Source organism: Periophthalmus magnuspinnatus, chromosome 7 (assembly GCF_009829125.3).
Source record: "Periophthalmus magnuspinnatus isolate fPerMag1 chromosome 7, fPerMag1.2.pri, whole genome shotgun sequence".
Classification (NCBI taxonomy): domain Eukaryota; kingdom Metazoa; phylum Chordata; class Actinopteri; order Gobiiformes; family Gobiidae; genus Periophthalmus; species Periophthalmus magnuspinnatus.
In genome coordinates this window covers 19837293-19858334 of record NC_047132.1, presented here as the reverse complement: position 1 = coordinate 19858334, position 21042 = coordinate 19837293, and the positions used below count along the sequence as shown (strand labels likewise).

Sequence of the window (21042 nt, the reverse complement as noted above, 5' to 3'; positions counted from 1 at the left end):
TTATGTTCTTAATTGAGTCCGCTATTAGCCATGTACTTTTACTTGAATGTACATTTTCAATACTCTTTACACCACTGGAATTTATCGTATACTGACCAGAGAAGGAACCAAGAGCATTTGATTACATGAACACACTTTGCTTTTGACTTTTGCTTGCTTTTGTAACTGTGATCTCAAGCTTTTACATAGCAATATGATAGCAAAGAAAATCCTACTTGTTTCCACTTCACTTCCACAGTATATGACGAAGCAGAAGCATGTCCTAGTACAAAGCAAGTAGACATGGACGCTTTATAGTTACATTCATTCTCAAAAGCACAGTTGTAAATGATAAAAAGTAATTTGGCTTGTGCTTCCTCCTTGGGGAGTCTAGGCTGTGTTACATAAGCATGTGACATTTGAATATTTCATGCAGTTTAATTCAATAACAATGAAAGTAACACAGCGTTTTAACAGAAATTTTCCCCACCTAAAAGAAACTACTGACCAAACCACAGGCTGTTATTAAAGCTTACCTTTTAAAATATGGTGAAGATTAAGTTCAGTACATAAGTAGACTCTAGTACAATAAGTGGTGAGTCAGATCTTTGACTTAAAGGCCCCATATTACGATGTTTTATGATCTCTGTTATAATGTTGTTTCCTCTTCAGAAACACACCTTGAATTGTGTTTTATTTCATTGTCACATATTTAACACGCAAACCCTGCATATTTAGGCAGATTTCCTCTCTCAAACAGAAAACACTCAGGCCCCACCTTGTGATGTCATGTGGTAATACAGGAAGTGCCCCACTGTGTTTTTTAACTCCATAAACCTTCAGTAGAATCAGTTGGTCATTTTTGCCGTGAAACACAACTCCGGGTATGTTTTTGAGGAGGTTACAACATTTTAAAACAGCTTGAAGCTCACAAGAATCCCTTTTGTGTAATATTGGTAACTTTTCTGGTGAAGGGTCTTTCATCTGCTTGTCTCTATGGACATACTGGAATGTTCCACAAAATGGTATTGAGTTTATCTATCTCCATGAAGATAAGCAGGTGACTCCAGCAAGCCAAGTGTCAGGTCATATCTATGGAAACATGCTCGTTCACACTGAATGCATGATTTCAACGTGTTAAACATTAGGTGATTGCATTAGTTTAATGGCATACTGTGGAACATTCCAGGCAAAGCAATAACATCTCTATGAAGATTAGCAGGTGATGGTCCCCCTACCATAAAAGCTACACAGTGCACCTATAACCATGATGATTTATTATACCTGGAAACAAGATCCAAGACACCTTAACAGATTGTTCTTAAAATTCCTAACGTTACTACTTCCTTCAGATGTGATACTAAATGTGGAACTGTTTATCTCTGTACCTGACAACAATTGGCAATAGTTGCGAGTACTTGTTCAAAACCAGGCTTAAATTTAATATAGCCCATTTTATGTCGCAACTCCACCTATCATTAAATCAATTGTACAACATCTGCAGAATACCAGTGTGTGGGATTAAAAGAGTTTGGTGCATATAAACCTTGAATGTCTGAAATCCCCGTGCAATATTCCTCACTTAGCTTCCATTTACATGTGTTAGTCAGCTGCACCAGTCTCAAAGGGGCCTAATACAATAGGCACATGGCATTTCATTAACAAAAAGAGAAACTGCTCACGAGGCACTAATTAAAAATGAATCAGTGCGAAGTTGCAAATGAAACCCTAGGGGTATAGCACTTATACAGTGTTCTATATGGCAGATGTCACTTATAGAACAAACCCCTATGCAAGGCGACGAGGGTGATCGGTTTGCTCACTTGCGTCTTTCTATTTAAAAGTTGCAAGTGATATAGAGCGTTTTCACAAGCCACATGTTGTTTTTACTGAGTAGTAGTAGTAATAGTAGTAGTAGTCAACTTGTTTGATTTACAGAAGCAGAACAATTTGTTTTATCAATACAGATAATCAGATTTAAAGGTTTTACATAATTTAATGGTACAGTATGTAACTTTCTGGAGCCGGCATGTCACCTGCACGATTCTGTTAAAAGTTAAAACCATACCCCTTGGAGATTAGCAAGTTTTATGCCATAGCGTGGAAGATTATAGTCAAAGGAATAACATTTCTATGGAAACAAGCAGATGTATAGCCCTCCTCCAGGCCAAGTACAAGTCAGTGGAGATGTGGAGATGCAATCCCGCTCAGAGTAAGGATATATTTTGTGCCACAAAAACAGTCAGAATTGAAGAAAGCTTTTTGTAGTCTATTTTTTGACAAAAAAGTTACATACTGTGCCTTTAACATCAAGATCACAGAAATGTCTGAGGTTGTGGGCTCTGCATATAACCCACCTGGACAAAGATACTGGTGTTAACTAAATCTGATGTAACTAAAACTTCAAGCTAAGTATTAATGATGTGTGTTGCTATGTCTCATGTTTGCAGCCTTCCTCTGAGGTTCTGGGTGAATGTGATAAAGAACCCTCAGTTCGTCTTTGACATCCATAAGAACAGTATTACAGACGCCTGTCTCTCTGTGGTGGCCCAAACCTTCATGGACTCCTGCTCCACCTCAGAACATAAACTGGGCAAAGACTCGCCCTCCAACAAGCTGCTCTACGCTAAAGACATCCCCAACTACAAGAACTGGGTCGAGAGGTCAGTACTCATTCAAACATGTCCGATAATATTAAAGGGCCCGTGTTTGAAATGAACAAGGCCTGTCACAATAATGACTGTATTAACAGCTATGGCTCAGAAATCACACTAACCAACTAAAAGTGTTTCATTCTGCTATTTATTTGTTGCATCTCTAGTTCTTTTTTAAGATAATCTTATACAAGGTTTAATGTAATTATCCGGCTTCAATGCCAAAAAGTATATGTAGTATAAAGTATAGTACTATATTTTCAGTTGCAATATAGGACACATCAAAATTTGTCATTGTGATAAGTTGTATAGGGAACTGTTATCTCCGCCCATTTAGTCCCTTCTCTCATGTTAAACCTCAGAACCTGTGATAGTCAGAGGCAGTTCTACAGTTATGTGTGGTGTGCTTCTGAATTAAAACAGGGCCAGACAAACTCAGCACAACAATCACAGTGGAGCAAACAGCACCTCCACTCACTGTTTTATAGCCTAACCTATGAGCCTATAACCCGTGCATTTATCTGTAAAACAAATAGTGCTAATGTAAACTACTGGGTTTGTCTTGGATTTTGCTTACTTATAAAATGCCACTAAGCATTAATATGCATTTTATTATTATCTACAAACGCTACTATAACTTAGTGCTGAGCTGGGGCGGTTTCTGTCCCAATCTGTCCTGGTCGAGTTATCTGTAGAAACAACGCTAGTACCACTGCCTGTGTGAAAAGCAGAGCCGGATAACTTTGAATCATGGATTGGATTAGACAGGAAAAATATGAGGAAAAATATGGACTGGATTTCTATGAATTTAGTAGGTTGTAAATGTGCTTTAAGTATGATTTTATCAATGGGATATGACAAATACCCATTCCACCGTTAAAAACCACTTGTCTAGATACTATGACAAAAATATAATGCAATGATATAAAAATACAGTATTGTCACATGTGGCTATAGAGTAGGTCAGCAACTACTGGCCCTTGCTGAAGTCAGTCTTCTACTTCTAAGTATGGACGGGTTATTTGGTAAAAACTAAAAAGTTAAAATGAAAACGCAATTTTCTTAGACCCTTAATCTGTCTTCAACACTCAGAGCAAGATGGAGTCTGCGTTTGAGCATAGAGCTATATTAAAAATGCATTGAATCACAAATTGTCAGTCTTTCCAGTTTGGCTAAATCATCAAAGGGTAAGCTCAAAATTCATGTCATTGTTATATTGCCCGCCCCTGCTCCTAGAACGCAACAAAACCAGATAGAAATTCACTATAGCATTCATTCTTTCTGATAGGAGCGTATTGTTAAAAGTAGCCTCACCTATTGGATTTGAATTCCCACTTTACCAGAACGTACAATAACTTACAAGAGTCTGATTTGTACCAATTTGACACTCTCCAAAAGTAGACGCATACTCAATGAAAATGGCCTCTGTCTCACCCTTCATCTTTTATTCAGCAGCTCAATGTTTAACTAAACTCAGGAAGTGTTGTCTCGGCGTCCCACATTCCCTTTTGGGAGCCTAAGTAGCTTTCCAAGGCAGCTTATAATAGACTCTTGGCGTGTCATGACAATGTTTGCTTTGCGCTCCTCGTCTTAGCTGCTACTGATGCTGCTGTACGTGTCATCCTTACTCAACATTTGCCAAGCTGTTAAGAATTATGAGTGATTTTAAGTGTATGGTTTTAGTAAATAATTGTTGATTTACTATGGCCACCGTATACTAAAAGCCCTTATGACCTATGCTTCTTGTTGACAACAGTAAGGAGTGGCTTTGACATGAAAAATTAGCTGCATGGCTATTATCAACATGATGCTAACAAATTGTTTCCAAAAAGCAAGCTATTTAAGCAACCAATGATTGCACTAGCAGCTAAAACGTGGGACAGGTCTTGAGACGCAGCAACCCGAAGCTCAGGGCTCGCTCTGGATTTTGATTGGGCATCAGACAAATCATCCATGCAGTTGTTAGAAGTAGAATCAATATTTGATTAGAGCATATTTACAGGGGCCAAAGCTATGTTAAGCTATAGTTGTCCCGTTTCAAGAAGAGCTGGAATTTATAAGCACTTGTCACAGCTCTCAGAGACCAGAGCAGAGTTTTGTGTTTTGTCATCACCGTAAAGCTAACAAAAAGTAGCATGCTAACATGTGTTTTCTGATTAGCGGACAATAAAATGCTTGCAATAAGATACACAGTGAACATATTCTGACCTCAAGAGCTACTTACACAATGTATCTGTCCTGGACCAAGACAAATTTAGCTCAAGTACATGGAGGGAAATTGAGTACAGGACCTTTAAATAATGAACATGTAGGCTCAGTAATGATGCTAACCAAGTAAAAGTACTTTATTCTGCTATATATCGTCCATCAAAATTTGTAGGAGAATAGGAAACATGCAATCAAAATCAAGATAAATAACTATTAAACTTTAACAATAGACATAAAATATAACACATCACTGCGCCAGTACATAAGTGTAGCAGCAGTCTTAAAAGAATGGATCGGGCTGTGCTCTTCATTACACTGAGAGTATTGAAAGTGTGAGAGAGGCGAGCAGTCTTCCCCACAGCAGCACTGGGGCGCTGTACACTCAGATTTATGGTTGAGGGTTAATTGGCTGCAGTTATACAGTGTATCTGCTCCTCTCCAAACCTATATTACTCCCTGTCCAGCTCCTCCAACCACAGCCCGCTCCAAGATACTGCCGATATAGATCCTGCAAACAGGCACAGTACAAGCCAATACTGGGATATGTTCTTAATATACTCCCGCGTTCTCTCTGAGGGGTTACGGCTGGACCCTGCTTCTAAGATAGGGCCAGGATCTCCCAGTCGATAATGTGGTGGAACACGCGTTAATTATTGCATATATCCTCAAGTCTTTATTGGCTTCAACTCTGGAAAAATCATTGAGAGTGTAGGGTCAGCTATACTATACGAGGTCAATTGTGTAAAAAGTTGTCTCCGGGCAACTCGCTGCAGTAAAAATAAGTATTGATGGAGGTAGTTAACAAGTGAATACATTTAAGGTCGTGGTACAAGTGCAGAGCTCATTTCAACACTGGACAAAGTTTTTGTGTAGTCATGTCTAGAGTACAAGTAAGAAATCATTGTAAAGTTTATCCCTGCGTTCAAACTAACTATTGAATTTAGTGTGATAATAGTTTAACGTATGCCGGCTATCTTGATTCTGTGCGGTTCAAAGCCTTCAACCATATATGCACACAGTGTACTTGAGCAAGACACGTCCACTTCTCTGTCACTGCTAGTGTGTGCTCATGTGAGTAAGGTTTTGCGTAATATCGACCTGTTTAAGAAGCTTGAAAATGGATTGTGTGCTTTGTATAACCAACCAACTTAGTCACATGATTCAGTGATGTATACAGTTCACCTCAATGGGGTTAAGAAGTCAAATTGCTGCTGTTTATCTTTGCATTGGTCTCTGTCAGAAGGGCTCTCGATTTTTATTGTTATTTTGTTTTAACCCATATCCTAATAACAATTGTATATAGCTCTTCCTGGAAATAATGTTATATTATGATTTAAATGTTGTTTAAAACATAATATAACTGGTAGTGTACACCAATCAAACGTTTGGACACACCATCACATTCAGTGTTTCTTTTTAATTTCTTTTTTATTTATGACTACTTTGTACATTTTAGATGCATGCAGAAGTCATCAAATATATGAAGTAAGATATATGGAATTATGTAGCAAAGTTAAATAACTCTACCATTTTTATTTATTTTTTTTTTTTTTGACCAAGCAAAGGGTTGCTACTTTGAGGATTGGAATATAAAATGTAAAAATAATTAACCTTTTTTTTTACCACATATATCTTACTTCATATATTTGATTTATGTATGTATATAAAAAGTAGTAAAAATAAAGACACACAAAAAAAAAAAAAAAAAACATTGAATGAGGTGGTGTGTCCAAACTTTTGACTTTATGTGTTACAGTTAATTTATACCCTGATATATCCAGCAGATATTTACTCTATTTAGTATATGGCCTATGAATTTCCAACAGAGGCAGATATTTTGTTTGGGCTAACCAGCTGTAAAAAGAATACGTATTAAGCTTTATTTGCCAAGTCTGTTATAAAACAGGGCTGTGGGTGAGTTTGTAGTAAATTCAAATTAGATAATTTTGGGAAAATATTAAAAATCTGTCCTACATATTGGCCCAAAAAACCCCACAAAAAATATCGGCCATCGGTTGCTCTGCAAAATTGGTATCGTCAAAAAGCTCATATCTCTAAGCATTTTGTCAACACCCAACTTTTTATAGTCAATTATATGGTCTTTGAAAAGTGAATAGTCGATAACATAAGGCAGATAACCTCTGTGATTTCCCATTTTTGTTTGGTAACTACAGCCTTTTCCCTTTTATATACTCAAGGGTTTAGTCTCACATTGTCTATACCCTCTGGGCCCAGGTATTACTCGGACATCTCCCGAATGCCCGCCATCAGTGACCAGGACATGAGTGCGTACTTGGCCGAGCAGTCCCGCCTCCACCTGAGCCAGTTCAACAGCATGTCAGCGCTGCACGAGATCTACTCCTACATCGTCAAGTACAAGGACGAGGTAACCCCCCACCCCCCATACATTCATACGTACATTCTCCCATATCCTAATCACTGTTGTCACCCTCCTCTTTACCCCTCCTGACTAATACCATGAGGTCATTTGAATTCAATGACTGTGATAAGCGCGGCACATCCATAGCGGCGTCCAGGGTGAGCTATTATCACCATTAGAATGCACATTAAGGCATGAGCTCAGCACATTACAGGGCTAATGGAGCTGCGTTTAACTGATGGGAGTTCTGTTGTAACGGCACAAGGGATGAGGCAGTCGCTACTCTCTGATTAAACAGGAGATTTGAGCTATTTACTGCAGCACTGCCAGTTTATCAGGAAAGAGCACATAGAGGTTTAGATGCGAGGATGGGAGTACCATGCACAATTTAATTGTGGGATTGTTAATTTACCATAAAATAAGTATACTGTAGGTTGGACGCTGCAAACTGCCAATCCCATTTTTATAATTTCAACAATTAAAAAAAAAAAATCAAGCATATAGAACAATTGGTACACTTTATAATAATTATACTTTTACTAGCCTTAAAGGTCCTATATTGCACAAAATTGACTGCGTGAGCTTTAAGCCATGTTATACCACTGTCACCTCATCAAAAACATACCTGGAGTTGTGGTTTGTTTCATTCACACATGTTTGAGTAATCCTTTATTTGGTAACCTGTTAACATCTCCATAGCTCAAAATGGTCTGTGATGTCATGAGGCAATAGTTTTCAAGCTAACAGCTACCTTTTACCTTTAGTTTAGTAGAGATGGGCAAATCCAGGGCTGAAATTATCCAAATGACTCTAGTGAAGGTGTATGCAGTTCAGAGCACTTCCTGTATTACCACATGACATCACAAGATAGAACAGAGTGTTTTCTGTTTGAGAAAAGAAGCCTAAATATGCAGCATTTGTGTGTTAAACATGTGTGAATAAAATAAAAACAACATTATAACATAGATCAGAAAACAGTGTGATATGGGGCCTTTAATAAAGTATGAACAAAGAATCAACAAATAGCTTATTAACAATGCCTTAGTGACTAAAATACCTTAACACCTTGTTTAAAGGGTGTTGGGGTATTAATTATAAATGTTCATGCTGCATTAAGGCTATTTAAAGCTTAGTTATTATAGAGTACTGAAAAATGTTTAATTTTCTCCATAGAAATATTTCCTCAATGGAAAGCCGTCTCTTTCTGGCTTTTTGGATTTTCCTCATAGCAACTTTAAAATATTGTTTCAAGTATGGACCTATTATAGGTTAAACTTAACTAATGTGCAGCTTTTAATAAAATCTAATGAAAATGCCTTTAGCTGTTTTATTTATCAGTTCTTTAAATGCCTTTCACAAAATAGTAAATTGTGATTGTAATCCAGGCTAAAGTATATTTTTAGAAGAATCCACACTGGGCTCCTGTCCCTTCATGATGGCAGGTCATGTGTTGGGCGAGCGCACTGTACTGACACAGTGACATGTAATAGTGTTGTAATGCCTGAAATCACGGTTTGTGGAGGCCAAGTGTCACCGAAGTGTCCAGTGTTAGTGGCTCACAGAGAAACATTTTCTGTCATTGAGAAAATATCTACAAACCCTACCATTACTTCAAAATAATATTACGCAAGTAGAAGTACAAAGTAGCGGTCCAAGAAATTACTCAAGTCTAAAAGTAATAATTAAGGAAACTTAAAGTTACTGTAAGTGGAAAGACAAAACATGAAATAATTCATACAATATGAAATAATTCACACGATATGTTATGATAGACAAAGTACATTATATCTGAAGGACATACACGTACAAGAAACTCAAATGATCAAATCATTTGATATTGTCAACATAAAGCCTTTTCTCTGAGAGAGTAATCTAAAACTTTCACTCAAGTAAAAATACAGTTACATTGTAGATTACAAACAACTACTCCGAGGTACTATTTCTAAATGTAACTGAGCAAATGTATCTGAGTACCCAGATCTGCAGTTTGCACCATAATAAAAACATTAATTTCAGCCTGAATTGATTGATTTGATATATGGCAACATTTGTGCAACCTTTTTTACTTTGTAAATTCCTAATTGATTACTCTACTGCATATTTGCAAACATTGTTGCCAAGTCCCTCACTAACATAAGATATAGTAGTAGTAAAATATATGGTGCTATGCCAATTTTAAATTTCATTTGGAACCTTTCCAAGCCTGTGCACATTTCCCTGATGGACAGCCATATGTCTTCTTTGTATAAGCCATCCCATTCTCACAGGGCATTCATGTGTTCCAAAATACGCCATCACAGCCTTTTATCTACCCATCCTTCCTGCTTGTATCGCCGCGTGCCCACAATCTGACTGTAGTTGCACGGCCTGGTTGCAGCTGGCACCATTGAAAGCTAACTGCCCCCCGTCATTATAGCCTATTATCCAGATGTAGGCTTGCCCTGACCTCTCACAGAAACACGGACATAGACAGGCTTATAATGCGCTGGCAGCAAGACAAAAACGCACATAAATACAGAGTAGTGTGTCCTCTGTGCCCCAGCTCCGCCTCCTCCTTGTTCACGCCACGCATAATAGCAAACCACAATGTAAACGCAATGGCCGCTAGCATTGCATTTAGATCACTAGAGTACCGCCTCACCTGCCTGGCTAGCATCGCAAACTACATTTACTTTAGACAAGTTGTAGCTGTCATACTGTATACACTAGTGAGCAGGATAAGGGTTCATCTTTTATCAACCTAGATGAGTAAGTGTAAGAATATACCATACGCAGTGCAAAGCTTTACAGAACACAAACACATTTTGATATGAGAAAGAAACTGTGTTTCCACTCAAATAAAAAACATATATTTCCAAAATTCGCATCAGAAAAGCCTTCATCCCTGTTTCCATCAAAGCATTCGAGCGCATAACGGTGTTGGTTACTTGGTTATGGGAGGCTGAGTGAAAGATTGGAGTGACTTTAGTCTGATACTGTGACTAGGGTACAGAATTGCAGCCATGTTTTTATGAGTCTGCCTCAGGGCAGTGGATCAGCTAAAGGGTGTGTGAGTTCAACTTTATAGAGCTTATGTAGGATTTAGAAAATAGCATGTACAAATAGTTTTTTCAATACATGAAAAAGTGTTTATTATTTACAATTGAATGTGCTGAAAAAATGCACTCTAGATTGAAGGAGCCTGCCAGGTGACAGGTCCATATTGGGCAGGTACAGGCTGGTATGACGGTGCAGGCCGGTATGACGGCGCCAGAGGGACAGGACTGCTGGGCCACATCATCATGGTGTTGCCATACGTCGATTCAGCTGAGGACATTGTTTTTCTACTCTTGACGTGACCTCTTTACTTGCCAAAGTTGTCAGCGGGTGACCAGTCAGGGTGCCTGGCTTGGTGCTCCTTTCGTAGCCTGAGAGCCTGGTCAAAGTATGGGGCCTGCTCTCCTACAGACAGAGACCTCCACCGCTCTCCCAGCGCTTTGCTGACTGCAGCTGAGTCAGTGATCTTCAGCTCCTCCATGATTCTTTGTCTCTGCTCAGCTCTGTACAGCATAAAGGCATTTAGAGGCTTCCTGGTGTAAGGCTTAGAGGCAGAGGCATTGGAGACATGTTGCTTCCTGCAAACAGAATAAACAAAATGTAAACATGGCTGACTATATACATACATCTAGAATTCTTATAGGCCGACTGCTTTGTGCACCAATATAGTAGGATTATTTGGAAAGTTACAATTTGCTAGCATCACTTTGTACCAAAGGAGCAGAGCCATGTGAGGTAGAGGGCCTGCCTGTATAGGCGTACAACGCTTTTCCATTGCTACAATTAAAAGGAAAAAGAACATATAATCAACAATCAAACATAACTATTCAGGGAATCTTTCACCATGTACATACATTTCACCAATTGGATAAAGGATGGATGAGGCGGCAGCCTGGTTCCCGTTCATCATATGAGGAGGGGCAGTGGAAGTGTGAGTTCCTGGCGCAGACACATATGGTTGGTTTACTGCCTGAGAGACTGCTGTATTGGTCAGTGGTACATTACGGCTCCACTGGTGCTCAAACCATTGAGTCCTTTGTTGAGTCTCTTGCACCAGTAAGGCAATTGGCTTCAGTGTTGGAGAACAAGGCACTCCGGGAGAGCTTTGGTTAGCCAACATTTGCTCAATGGCTGCAATAAGAGTGGACTTGAGCTCTTTCCTATCCATGGTTTCACCATTGATCTCTATAGCCATCCTCTCTGGCTCAGGGCGAACTGCAGGCTGTGAGGCCAGAGGGACCACAGGAGAAAGTGGAAGACTTTGGCTGGGCACTGTGTTGCCCAAAAAGTCATTCAGTGAACCAAAACCATTCAGGACAGCCCCCAGAAATGTATCCATGTTGGGTTCTGACTCCATGTTTGTGGTAAATGTAGAACTGTAAAAACAGAAAACGTTAGCTATTGGTTTACAGGAATCAATTGTGTGTGAAAAATGGAAATAATGAACAGTGACACTAAAAGTGGCACATTTTAACAAGAAATGACTAACCAACCCATAGGGTTTTTGATACAGTTTAACTTTCTTGACTTAAAAAACATGCACTTACCAGAGATGCTCAGATACTACTCTCAGTAGAAAGTTTGCTGAGTATTTGGTTGCCAGTGCAAAATACGTGGGAGTGCTTCTCGATATGTGCTTACTGTACGCTCCCCACAGGAGAAATGACGAGACTTTGAGCTGCTCCTCAATAAACCAACTCTGTTCCTGAATGTGACATCACGACCCCCGTCATGACATCACATGTGATGATGGAACCTTTTTTGTTTAAAGTGGAATCTCTTATACTTCTCTTATAATCTCTTTTATATATATATATATATATATATATATATATATATATATATATATATATATATATATATATATATATATATATATATACATATATACATATATACATATATACATACATACATACATACATACATACATACATACATACATACATACATACATACACACACACACACACAGTGGTATACAGTATTTAGTCAGCCACCGATTGTGCAGGTTGTCCCACTTAAACAGATGTGTGAGGCCTAATTTTCACCATAGGGTCACTTCAACTATGAGAGACAAAATGGGGGCAAAGAATCCAGAAAATTACATTGTAGGATTTTTTATGAATTAATTCAAGGGTGTCCAAACTATGGCCCGGGGGCCAAATGCAGCCCTCAGACCAATGTTTATCGGCCCTCAGTCCTTCAGTTGAACTGGCCCAATTGATCATAATCAGTACTTTTTACTGCAATATAACTTAAAATAACACCACATTACAGACACAATATTAATATTTCAAGCCTTCTTTAAAGTATGAAGTCAAAACTATGTTAAATCCATCTGAATTATCCACTGTATTATATATATATATTTTAAATATTTTTCAAGATATGGCCCTTGATGAAAAGAGTTTGGGCACCCCTGAATTAATTGGTAAATTCCTTGGTAAAATAAGTATTTGGTCACCTACAAACAAGCAAGATTTATGGCCTTCACAGACCTTCTTCTTTATGAGGCTCCTCTGTCCTTCACTCGTTACCTGTATTAATGGCACCTGTTTGAACTCGTTATCAGTATAAAAGACACCTGTCCACAACCTCAGTCAGACTCCAAACTCCACTATGGCCAAGACCAAAGAGCTGTCAAAAGACACCAGAAACAAAACTGTAGACCTGCACCAGCCTGGGAAAATTTAATCTGTAATAAGTAAGCAGCTTGGTGTCAAGAAGTGAACTGTCGAAGCAATTATTAGAAAATTGAAGAGATACAAGACCACTGATAATCTCCCTCCATCTGGGGCTCCACAAAAGATCTCACCCGTGGGGTCAAAATGATCACAACGGTCATCAACGGTGAGCAAAACTTCCAGAACCGCACGGTGGGACCTAGTGAATGACCTGCAGAGAGCTGGGGCCAAAGTAAGAAAGGCTACCATCAGTAACACACTACTCTGCCAGGAACTTAAATCCTGCAGTGCCAGACGTGTCCCCCTACTTTAGCTCGTACATGTCCAAGCCTGTCTGTTTGCTAGAGAGCATTTGGACTATCCAGAAGAGGATTGGGAGAATGTCATGTGGTCAGATGAAACAAAAATAGAACTTTTGGGTGAAAAACCACACTTGTCGTGTTTGGAGGAGAAAGAATGCTGAGTTGCATCCAAAGAACACCACACTTACTTTGAAGCATTGGGGTGGAAACACCATCATCAGCAAGGACATTGAAGATGAAACGTGACTGGGTCTTTCAGCATGACAATGATCCTAAACACACCGCCCAGGCAACGAAAGAGTGACTTTGTAAGAAGCATTTCAAGGTCCTGGAGTGGTGTAGCCACTCTCCAGATCTCAACCCCATAGAAAATCTTTGGAGTTAAAAGTCTGTGTTGCCCAGCGACAGCCCCAAAACATCACTGGTCTAGAGGAGATGTGCATGGAGGAATGGGCCAAACTACCATCAACAGTGTGTGAAAACCTTGTGGAGACTTAAAGAAAACATTTGACCTCTGTCATTGCCAATAAAGAGTATATATTAAAGTACTGAGATGAACGTTTGTTATTGACCAATACTTATTTTCCACCATAATTTGCAAATACATTTTTTAAAACACAGACAATGTGATTTTTCTGGATTTTTTTTCTCATTTTGTCTCTCATAGTTGATGTGTACGTATGATGAAAATTACAGGCCTCTCTCATCTTTTTAAGTGGGAGAACTTGAACAATTGGTGGCTGACTAAATACTTTTTTACCCCACTGTACACTCACACACACAAACACATATTTTAACAAGTGTCCATCTTGTACTTGGTATTTTTGGACTAACTACCAATTGATGTGAAAGACAATGCCAGGAAACGTTTTACAGTAACAGTACACACATTATACCTAATTATTTAATTTTTGAATCAGCTTACAATGATCAGAAATTAATAACCTGTCATTGAATGGAAATGTGTGATGGCATTTATGATAATTATTTTATTTATTTATGTTATCTTTATTTATACAGGAAGAGCACAATAACAGCACTTAGACTCTTTTTCTTGGGTGGATTTCCTTTTACTAACCTTGTCTTTTGTGACTACTTTTCCAGATCCTGACAGCGTTACAGAAGGACGAACAGTCTCGCAGGCAGAGGCTACGTGGCAAACTCGAGCAGGTCATCGACACCATGTCCATGACCAGCTGAGAACCGGCCAATCACAGCCCCCCGCCCTCCGCCAGCCAGCCTCGAACTGGCCAATCAACACGCCTTCCCTGACGATCTTGTGACGCAGTGACTTTTTAACCTTTAATGTCCCTTTCACTACAAAACAATGGAGCACACTGGAGAGTTTAAAACCGTACAGGGATTGGCTTCTTTTACTTCTTCTGAACTGCCATGCCAGGCCCGACACAACCAAATCAAACCTGCCCTACAGCCTCAGTGGATATGGACCTAAGGCGGAAGCACCAGTTGGGGTTTTCGGCCAATCAGGCGAGACTGGTTCACCGCAGTAGTGACCAAAAACTCTGGAAATACTGTACAAGTGCAAAATGTTTCTTCGGGACGATTTGCCAAGAATAACCCAGGATCTGTGCTTCTATTGTGGTGACGGTAGATAAACGGCCATGGTAAAGATTCAGTTCGATTGCTTAGGACACTTCAGCAGGTGGACACAGGCAAACCAGGACTATTCAGGGAATTTCTTTGGAAAAAAAACGCCCATAGTCCGACAATTTGGATTTTTGTTTTCTATTCCTGCTCTCCTCAGTGCTGTGCCACTTGTGTTAACTGCTGAATTTGCACAACAAAGCTGAATCAAAAAGAGAGAAGAGGATATATGAATCTCTATATAGATATATAAATAGAAACTTTTTCAAATGAATGAAGAAAAAAATTGTTTTCCATTTTAATGTACAAAAGATCGAGGATTTGATAATTATGAAAAACACAAGGAAAAAGTCGTCCTGTGCCATGTTTTACTTTGAATGTTGTTTAGTGCAAAGAAAACTTTTTTTGATTAGATGAAATGTGCTATGAAATGTTGTCATGCTTAGTGACTGAAAGTGAAGAGTATAAAATAGGCAAATCTCTCTATATATATTACAGACAGCTTCTATATTTCATAACAAAGGCAGTGATTGGTTCCACAAGTCCATAGGGGTTTTTGGTTACTCTAAACAGTGTTATCAGTCAGAGAAAACGGCTTGCTATGTATACATTATCCATGAGTGATGGAAATCTAGTGATAAAAATCTACCATCTTAGCAATTAACAAAGCAAACATATCATCTTAATCATAGACATTCATAGACGCAACTGGCGACTCGCAGCTGGGATCTGGCTCCGGTGTTCCAAAATCTTACTGGACTAGCCAAGTTGCTAAGCGAATGATAGCATTAGCATTGAACACTGCATCTACTAATTATAAGTCTATGTTCTGGATGGGCAAAAGTCCTCACAATATTATCTATAAACAGGAAACTGAAACTTGTGAATTGAAAGAAAAAAAAAACTGTATATTTTTAACATCACGCAAGCAAGTTTCCTGATTATTGATATTTTTCCATTGCAGTTTAAGGGAGAAAAATACATCAAAATCATCTATCAAATATATTGCAGGTAACAGATGTGGACATAAGATTGTGTAAATTCAACTATGAAATAGATTTGTCGCTTACTTGGTGGACACTGGTGGACCAAATTAGACTATTGCAATTCAGCTATATCTTGCATTGAAATCATTGTTTAAAGTAACCAAAAACAAACTTTTTTAAAATTCTTACCATATAAGCTAGCGTTAAAGTCGAGTAGAAGGCTACGGCTTAGCTCTGGCAGAGAAATCTATTATCCAGGACCATCCATGTTGTTTTGCAGCAAACTGTTTTCCACGGCATTCCGAAATGAAGGGCACTTTCTTCCCGGAACGCCGTCAGTATTGTATTTTTACCAAGTGAAGGTGGTACCGAAAGCTGAAGGTTTCTCAAATGTGAATGTGGTGTAAGTAAAAGAAACTGTAGCTCGAATTTTTTGTGAGTGTTTTGTACCAGTCGAAGGCCTTTCTCTTATTTCTGTTCTGTGCTTTTATCTGAAGAAAAAGAAACGTTTCAATGTTTTCGCTTCCTTTTGGGTACGTGCTGCTTTGAAACGCCATTTGCAGTGCTTCATTGTGGTTTATTAGGACACATTCCTCGCTCATGGGTGCAAGGCTACACCGAAACGCCCGATAATACACCGAAAGACGGGCAGGTGACGCAGTGCGGATGTGCCGGTCTCATGGTTTTAACAGGCTTTTACACTGCGATGGAGAAAAAAATGACAAAATGACAAATCCATTTCTCCAAGCTGATACCAATGCCTCCGTATAGATTTGAGTTCTTCCATATCAGTGCTTCCCATTAGCGGATGTTTTGTTCAAATACAAGCCTCGTCTCATCAGGAACAAAAAGCCATTTCATTGTGAAGTGTTTAGTTGGTAAGTGCAGCCTCAATAAGCTCTCTCCCTTTTGTTGACAGTCGAGAACAATGTGGACGGACGAGTTAGCATAGCATCTTGTCAGCCAAAACATTGTGACCATTTAATTTGACACTGCTTCCGTTGAAACGTGAATTGTGTAAATTGTATATATAAATAGATGGAAATGTAAATAAATGAAAACTTATTGTGGAATTTTGAAAGTGTCCAGTTGTACATACATATGATTAAGTCTAGAAAAACGTACTATAATATGTTAGCTTGCTTGTAAACCATGTTGCACTTCATTTTACTGTCAAGACAGACTGCCTTATGCTACTATGGCTCATGAGTTATAGCTAAAGCACAATTTATATTCAAAATTATGTTTTTCTGAGAAAAAAAAAATGAGAAATTAGGTTTTACAATATTGACCAAGACCTAAACCGCAACTAAATTGCTACCCTACTAGTTGATTGTAGTCATAGCAGCTGTTTATTTGCTGACTTGGATTCCTTGTGGTCATAATGTTATGGCTGATCCTAACCATAGATCATGGTAAAACATGTTTTTATTTTAAAATGGATAGGTTTGGGTAGCGTTGAGTTGTAGACATTATTTTATTTATTTTTTTATTTCTTTGATATAACCATGCCATAAAACCATGTCATATGTAACGTACTGTATGAGCTTTGATACTTGAACCAGTGATTTTAAACAGGGTACAACTCCATACAGGGCACTGACCAAAGCATTTATCCATCACCCGTTTTTAGTTAGTGGTCAAGATATTGCATTTCAACATAGATTCAGCTATTGAAACGATTTGAAGCACTGCACTGATTTTTTTTTTTTTTATTGTACAGAACTTGTAAAGATATTTGGATTTCTTTCAGAGTAGAAAAAGTTGATAAGGCAGCCTTGGTCTCGTATGCTTTTGTTTCTTCGTTTGGCGTCTTGTTTTGTGCTTCACCACTTGTTGGGGTAAAAAGATGAAAAGAGCGGGGCGAGGCAGAGGAAGTCCTTTTGAAGGCCCTGCTATGGTTTTTCATTTTCCATTCCGTTGCATCTGCGCCGTTTGGCTTTCCCCGATCGAAAGAGACAGCCATGCCAAGAGGAAGGAGGAGGAAGAACTCGGAGTGTCCGCAGAACTGCTCCCTGTGCCTTGGCTGCCTCCGCCCTTATCAGAGAATGTCTTAGAGGCTTTGCTGTTACGTTTAATATTATGGAAAATGATTAAAAGAAAGAGCAAATATTTATTAAAAGCCAGTCTTTTCTTATAAAATGTGAAACTGGACCAGTGATGTAGATGTCCATGTGGTAAATACAGGGTTAGATGCAGTGAACTGAAATTATTGTATGGGAAATGGCCCCTAAAAAATCTAAGCAAAATACCTTTCAAAGAATTGCTTGCTTTGTTACCTAGTTGGTAGTGGCCCCTATTGAAAATTTGTTAGATTGACCAGCTCTTAATTGCATGTAGTTGATAAGGATTGGGCTAAAATTCATTGTTTTTTTTAAAAGCACAATACTTCAGCAATCAAAGTAATTGAAAAATATTATATAATGTGTTATCATCTTAATTACTACCCCATTGCGTATGTGAATGGTGTATTACGAAAGCCATGCAAACGGGCCAGAGTACTAATTTGAAGTTTGGGTTTAAATTTTGGACAAAGCAGCAGTTACTGTCTCCCATCAGACTTCAGCAGTGAATACCATGGTGGTACTGAATGTCCATGAACTTCAGGGAGCCCTTCAGATCAAACTGAGAATCTGGGTTGATTTATTGGCGCCTGACTGGATACTGGAGTGTCTGGAGCTTAAATACCTCCTTGTAGCTTCATCTCACAGAGTGCATATTGGAACAACTCAATGTGTCCAAAACGAATCTCACACTGCGTTGTAATGTCATGTGTGTATAGGTGACCAGAGAAGAAACAGTGGTCGAATCATTTAAAAACATATTAGGCAAAATAGATTTTTTTTAACCTTTTATCCATGTTGACCCCTTATTTGAACACTCAAAAAAACTAAAAAAACTAATTCCCATTTCTGACAGTAGGTGCTCCAGTGCCTAAATACCTCTGTGTAAACAAAGGTGAAGTTTAGAAAGTATATTTTAAGTTTGAAAATGTGAAATACTTATTCTAAGGTGACCAAAATCAGGTTTAAAAGAGAATTAAAGACACAAGAATGCACAATGTGTTCTTAAAGAAATAGTGTATATTTGATGATTGAAAAACACGGAAATTCATCTCAAATTTCAAAGTGTACTTATTCAGAGACTGCTCACGCCCGTGGATTGAAACAAGTCTCCTCCACGCACTGAAAGCAGAGATTCTAATGTAAGATCTGAAGGGGACCCGTGTTAAATAAGCTTATTTGAGTACAGAAGCATTATGACAGCTCTTCACCTCCATAGACTCACCACCTCACTACCTTAATACTTCCCTTATCCGACATGCTCAGTCTGTCCCTGCCCCCATCTTCTCTCCACCTGCTCACTGCGCTGTGATGAAAGTGGAACTCAGAAGGAGCGTGGGACATAAAGTACCTGCACAGATTAACCAAGGAGGCAAACTTTCATACTTTGTGATTTCTGCTCTACCTTTTTAAGAGTTTGAGACTTGAAGCTGCTGTGACAGGTCCGTTTCACGCCGGTGTCTGTAAATATCCGCCTCTTTCCTATTTTGCAGATTTATTACGTGTAAATATGCATCAAGGAGAGATTAAACATGTTTTTGCTATACCTGCCTCGTCTGATGTTTTCATTTTGCACAATGCATTTTACCGGCGATGTAAACTAAACATTTGTGACGTCATATGCATCTTTATATACATTTTACTGCGGCTGACTCATTGACTGTATGTATAAACGGACAAAGAGAACGCACTAGCAGATTCCAGATAGGAGGTTAGCATAGGTGCACTTCTGGCTCCATCGACTCCAATTAACTTTCTATAGAAAAAAAGAAAAAAAGAAAAGAAAAGTTGAAACCATACCTAGGAATATTCTGCATGGAGACAAGCAGAAAGCCCTCCTCCAGGCCGAAAGTCAGATTTTTTTTAGTTTTGGGGTTTTTTTTAGGCTATTTTTGGACCAAAGAAAAAAAAAAGTTACATGGTGGGACTTTAACCGTTACAAGTTTAAGGTGTGCTAGCTCAGCCTTCATGCCGCCTTTGTCAAACTGTGTTGCCATTTCTTGGATGAAGGATATTACAGATTTAAATAGACACACTTTTCCATGTCAGAATTCCTTGGATACTCGGTTAGGTAATAAATTAACTGCACTGGGTTCACATTTTGTCACACTTTAATCGATTCCCTGTACATGCCACATATAAGTTCCATATGAGGTCCAAAGCTCCAACCTCTGACGACAACTGGAACGATAAGCGAAAAAGAACATCTAGCAAACACTTGGCTAACGTGACACACCACGCTAAATTTATCTTATCAGTCCATGCAACTCAGGTAAACTAACGTTATCTTTAATCCCAACTCCGCAGGAAAGACAGTTGTAATCCTCTCCACTTCCGCTGTTTTCAAAATCCCCGCTGCGTACTTCTCGACGCCTCACCATATTCCTTTGTCTTTAATTTTCCTCTTGTACATTACAAAGCATCTCCCGCTGGTCTTGTCACAGCACAGGGAAACACATTTCTTCAGTTGCCACCTCCTGTTGCCTGCAGCCTCAGTCTCTGTGTGCGGTGCGTTCACATATCTGCGGGCATCAGATTACCATGTTTGAATAGTGCTTGTTGGGAGGAATGGCTCTTTATTTGGCCCTCTATCGCTCCCTCTGTCTGCTTTGTGCCTGTGGGTTTTTCTGGTGATTCAATCAGCGACCGCTCTCGACACAAACTGCTCTGAGCATCTGAAAGATGCCACAGTGAAGAAGAGGAATGAAACATAACGTCTGATTGGTTCTGAGTTTAGGACGGGACGCCATTGGCTCTCTATGGTTATACTAATCCTTCAACTTACAACCACATATGACTGTCAGGGGAAATGATGCTGGTTAAGATGTTTGTCCCATAATGAATGTGTTTCTTTAGTGACCCCTGGTGATTGGAGTTAGTATTGATGCAAATTGTATGTAGCATTTTACAGAACACGGATTAATATGCATTTTGATTTAAGTTACTCAAAGTTTAGTCTTGAATGAATTATCAATCAGATATCATCACATTAACATACAATTGTATGGTAGTGGACTATTTGGTGAAACTGTTTATAGTACAATTGGATGTGCCACAGAGATAAAAATCATATTTTTTCCTTTTTCTGTCTTTCTTTTATATTTTTTTTAATCATTATTAACTTTTACATCTGTTTCTCCTT

At 38.8% G+C, this 21042-nt stretch overlaps 1 protein-coding gene across 2 annotated transcripts in view; it reads left to right on the top strand.

Annotated features, from left to right (window-relative positions):
- The window catches only part of plxna1a (plexin A1a), a 409386-nt gene extending 389979 nt beyond the window's left edge, over positions 1 to 19407 (top strand). Inside the window, exons 31-33 of one of the 2 annotated variants that reach the window (XM_055223304.1) lie at positions 2430 to 2642; positions 7077 to 7227; positions 14351 to 19407. In XM_055223304.1, coding sequence (XP_055079279.1) covers positions 2430 to 2642; positions 7077 to 7227; positions 14351 to 14446 — 460 coding nt within the window. In that variant the 3' untranslated portion in view covers positions 14447 to 19407. The remainder of the gene's footprint in view (positions 1 to 2429; positions 2643 to 7076; positions 7228 to 14350) is intronic. The other variant, XM_033969420.2, reaches the window with a different exon arrangement.
- Positions 19408 to 21042: the final 1635 nt, after the last annotated feature.